The sequence below is a fragment of the Sylvia atricapilla genome, chromosome 2 (genome assembly GCF_009819655.1).
Source record: "Sylvia atricapilla isolate bSylAtr1 chromosome 2, bSylAtr1.pri, whole genome shotgun sequence".
NCBI lineage: Eukaryota > Metazoa > Chordata > Aves > Passeriformes > Sylviidae > Sylvia > Sylvia atricapilla.
The window spans coordinates 12,925,157-12,930,056 of record NC_089141.1 but is presented as its reverse complement, the minus strand read 5'-3'; the positions used below and the strand labels follow the sequence as shown (position 1 = coordinate 12,930,056).

Sequence of the window (4,900 nt, the reverse complement as noted above, 5' to 3'; positions counted from 1 at the left end):
AACATAGAAAAAATAAATCTTTCATGAAACAGCCAAAGTAATTCATTTCCATATCAGCATCACCAAGGATCTTCTTCCACCTACAAGGAGTAAGAATAAGAGTGAAATGAATGCATAATTCATGATGACTGTTCTAAAATATATTTGAAAGTTCTGAAGACTTGGTTTTATGTAGACAGAACACAATTTCTCTATACTTCAATATCATAAGGACAGATTCAACAGCAATTTTCTTTTGGAAGTATCAGCAGTATTGCTGCAATCCTATTAATACATCTTCAGGAAAACTGAAGTCTCACTACTCTTAATTATTAGACCAAAACATCATCTGTCTTGCAATTCATTCAAAGGACAGTGACTGTGACAATTTTATAAGAGTTACTCCTCCCTGTTAACAATAAGAAGTTTTATAGGTGTGACATATAATGAGAAATATAACGAGAGCTATAATGAAAAACTTCAGTACTTACTAAGGCTTCACACTGTAGTACTCTTCTGGTGTCACAATTTTCAATCCACCAAAGTAGTCCAGGACCCAAATATTGGTGATGTTGAATTTGGCAAAGAACCAATTATGATCCTTGGGCCAACTTTCCATTTCAGGGTGGCGACTGAATAATGCTTTTTTTGCCAAGTCTGCTTCTGAATCGTTCACCTAAACAAAAACCAGGAAAATATTACGGTATGATAGTCATGTAAAAATGAGGTTTAGCTAAAAAAACTCTGCTGACTGCAGTGTGGTTTTTTTAGTTCAGCCATATCTTGTCCCAAGGGGCTCATTACTGTGGCTGAGTCTGCTCATCTTCAGTGTGGTGTGCAACTGTGTGACAGACAACACTTCCAAAGTAATGGATTTTAACATTAAATCAAAAGGCTGCTTCTAAAGTTAGCATGAGCAAGAAGGTACTCCATCAACATAAGAATAAACCTTTAAACAAATCACAAAACAGAGAATTATGGATTCTAGGTGAATCATTATTATGTGATGTCTTATGTGTAATTTTACCTCCTCTGCACCTGCTCACTCAAAACTGACAGAAACAGATCCAACTGTGCTCAGACATTTGCAAACACACACACAAATAGGATGGTAAAACAAAATCCACAGAGACTGGAAGCTGCAAAGTGTGACAGCACTTAATATACAATGTGCACATGTTTAAAGGGTTAAATCAACAATTTAGAGCTCTGGGTAAGGTACAAGAAGAACCACCTAAATAAAGTCAACTCCATTATTAAGGAGACACTCAAGAAAGCAACTACAAGATTGCTGAGTGCAATGTACAGATATCAGAGCTGTGAAAACACCAAATAAGAATTGAGACTATCAAGTAAGAGAGAGTAGTGATGACTACTTCTCATCCTCAGTCATTATCCCCAAAAATGGGATTAGGACCTTCAATGAGTAACACATGCAGTTCCAAATTCCTCCTACCAGACACCAAAGTAGTGATGGACAAAAGAACAGTGCCCTGGCAGCAATGCCACCAGATCAATCACATCATGCACACTTTTTGTCTATAATACCTGCAACTTTGTACCTCAGGTTAGTATTGACTTCAACAGAGTTTCAGAAGCAGGCATGTCACACTGCTTGAGCCAAAGAATTTAACTGAGCAAGAGAGTGAATGTGAATAAAGTATGAAGGTTTTTCCAAAATAATGGCCTCAGACTTCTTAGTTTTAGAACACATTGACAGGAATGAGGGAGGTTTCCTGCATTATTATCCCCTCAAACTTCATGCTAAAGGCGTGTTAATAAAGATCCTGCAAAAATCAAGTTGTAACTTCATTTTCCTCCCACAAACTAGGAGCTTGGCCTTTGGGTATCACAGCACAGAACATGTCAGCCTATGCTTTTGCACAGAATTTCTCACCTTTCTCCTCTCCCTCCACTAAACAAATCTGTTTGATGCACACAACCTTGCCCAGTGTCAGCTTTCAGCTGCTTACCTTTACAATGCTGCCAACGAAGATTATGTGGGCACAGAGGGGGTTCTGGGGATCATATTTGTGCTTCCTGCAGTAAGGAGTCTGTGCCAAAGACACAGTCAAGGAGGCATTTGAATTGACCTGAAATGCAAGAAGTAAGATGAGAGCTTTATACTTCCTTTTCTTATATGAAGAAAATGTCATACCCACTACATTTTCAGCTCTTGGTACTTTATTCAGCGCAGTAATACTGCAAAAAGAACAGAGCTGTCATCACCTTTTCCTAACTACATCTGAAAGGCTCCTTGGGTAAGCTCTGAATGGGAAATAAAGTCCAGTTCAGAGGTGTGCTGAAGTTTTATAACATGAAATGCAAGCATCACAGAAGAACACTCCTTAAAACTCTGAATTCAGCCTACCTATTTCACATGCAAATGATTATATATTACAATTTACAGACACAAAGGACAGCACAGAAGACAAGGACATGCTGTGAACTTCATCAGATTAATTCTGGTGGAAGGGCAAAGTGGTACTGAGAAGACAACCAACTGAGCTTCACAACTGTTAGTAAAATTACTCAGAACAAAAACAAACATCTCTTCAAATAGCCCCCAGCTCTTCTGGGATTTAGAGTGAACTTTAGAAGTTAGGTTTCAAAAAATTCTGAGTACTTAAGTGAAACACCTAACTTGAAGAACTAAAGAACCCTTATCTGATTGTTTTTTTAAAAACTAATTTGGTGACCATGGCTTGAAGAGCATTGGTGCCAAACAGGACTGCAGAATGCCACCTACTAAGGGTCATTATTCCCCAGCAATGGAAGTTCCTCTGCTCTGAGTTTCATTACAAGGGCTCAAGTCCAAGTCACCTGAACACTATGGAGAGCACCGGTAACCTCGTGAAACAGAAACAACCACTTGAGAGATAGGAAGTTGCTTAACTCCCAAAAAGCTGACTCATGATTATTCAGCACCTTCTCCCTTGCCTGTGACTATCACATGTCACGAGTTTCTGCCCTGAAGCAGCAAAATAACGACCTATTGAGGAGCTTCCTGAAGGAAATATTCATTACCAGTTTATACCCTGGGTTTTATGTTATTCTGAAAGCAAACAGGTGTATTTGGGATGGAAAGGAAGGTATCAGCCAACATAAATTAGACTCTGTACAGTACTTAAGACACATAATGAAACTATTTTAAGGTAACAAACAAAAACGATAAAAAAGTCTGAACATTTACCCTTGTTTTGTGTTTACCAATATTGTAACAGTTACTAAAACAAACAAACAAATCTAATAAAGGAGGCACAGAACTGCTATTTCATTAAGTTTTTAGCAAACTCTTGGCCAACAAAAGATCTGGGACAAGGCCAATTACTCACTAAGAGCCTCAGCATGCCAATGCTGCCTTTCCATTTGTGCCTCCCTTTACGGTAAGCTCCAGAGAGTTAATAACTATTTAATTACTATTTATAACTATTTAATAACTATTCCTTCAGCAGGCTGTGTAAAAATTCTCTTTGCTTAGGTCTCACACTGACAAGTTCCAGTCCTTCTGACTTTTTTTTTTGCGTGTGTGTGTGTGTGAAATTCTCTCTCTTCAGCTATTCCGTGGCGCCTCATTTCTTTGCTCAGTGCTTCTGGAAGCTGCAGACACTTCCTCTGCCCGGCGTTGCCCTTTCTTTCTCAAGACCACGATCAGCAGGAACTTCTCAGGAGACCTACTGACCGCCACCACAGACAGCACTGCTCGTGGGCTAATAACTGTCCCCAGGGCTGACAAACGGGGCGACATCCACGGAACAGCCATAAACTAAAACACAGATGAGGAAGAATCTTACGCTGAGGATGGCAGGGCACTGGCACAGCTGCCCAGGGAGGTCGTAGAGTTTCCCCTCTCTGGAGAGCCCTATCTGGACATGTTCCTGTGTCACCAGCCCGAGGTGCCCCTGCCGTGGCAAGGGGCAGGGCTGAATGACCCCCAGAGGTCCCTTCCAGCCCCAGCAATGCCGCGGCTCTGCGAACCAGCGCTGTCACACTAGACCCGCAATCACCCCTTACTGGCGAGCGCAGGCCTGAGCAACCTGCGTGCTTCTCTGAGCGTCCTTCGCGGGGTCACGTCACACCTGCGGTGCCGCCGCCCTCCCCGCTCACCTCCAGGTCCTGCACGGAGATCTCCATGTCGGTCAGGTACATGTAGGGGACGCCGCTGCCGCCGCAGGGCCCGGGCGGGCCGTCGCTGAGGGAGAAGATGTTGGCGAAGGGGCGGCCGCGCAGCCCCTCCTGCGCCGACAGCGTGGCCAGCGCGCCCCAGTCGCAGCTGTGCAGGACGTAGCGCGCCATGCGCGCCGCCTCCTCGGGCGGCGGGATGGCCGCGACGGCCGCCACCAGCAGCCCCGATGCGGCGCACAGGAGCAGCAGCCGCGCCATCGCTCCCCGGCCAGCTGAGGACACGGACATCGCTCCCCGCACAGACGCGGACCGGGACATCGCAGCCCGCACAGCGCCGGCCGCCGACTGCCGGGCCGCCCGCACCGCCCACGGACCGCGCCGGGAGGGGTGGGCCCCGCCCCGCCTCACCAATAGGAGCAGCGCTGCTCGGCCCCCCGAGCCAATGAGCGATAATCTCGGGAGCTACGAGCCGCCACCCCCCGCTGCCAGCCAATAGACTTGCGAGGTCTGCGCCCCTCAGCCAATGAGAGCCGCTAGGGGCGGGTCAACGCGCGCAGCCGTTGTAAACAACCCCGCGAGCGCGGCCCGGGAAGGGGCGGAGTCGCCGGCAGCTCGGCAGCCAATGGGAGCCCTGCTCCGCGTCACCGAATTGATGGAAAAGACCCCAAAAGCGCCGAGTCCGAACTGTGACCAAACACCGGCGAGTGACCCGCACCATGGCACCGAGTGACACAGCCAGCCTTTCCTCCGACACCTCCCGGGACGGTGACTCCAACGCCTCCAATGAGCAGCCCAT

At 46.3% G+C, this 4,900-nt stretch overlaps 1 protein-coding gene across 1 annotated transcript; it reads right to left on the bottom strand.

Moving 5' to 3' along the window:
- Positions 1–468: 468 nt before the first annotated feature.
- Positions 469–4,503, bottom strand: CREG1 (cellular repressor of E1A stimulated genes 1). The gene is made up of 3 exons (XM_066340870.1): positions 4,087–4,503; positions 1,953–2,072; positions 469–655 (listed from the first exon to the last, which is right to left on the bottom strand). Exons 1-3 carry the CDS (start codon positions 4,420–4,422, stop codon positions 470–472), a joined length of 642 nt encoding a protein of 213 aa, XP_066196967.1. The 5' UTR covers positions 4,423–4,503; the 3' UTR covers position 469.
- Positions 4,504–4,900: the final 397 nt, after the last annotated feature.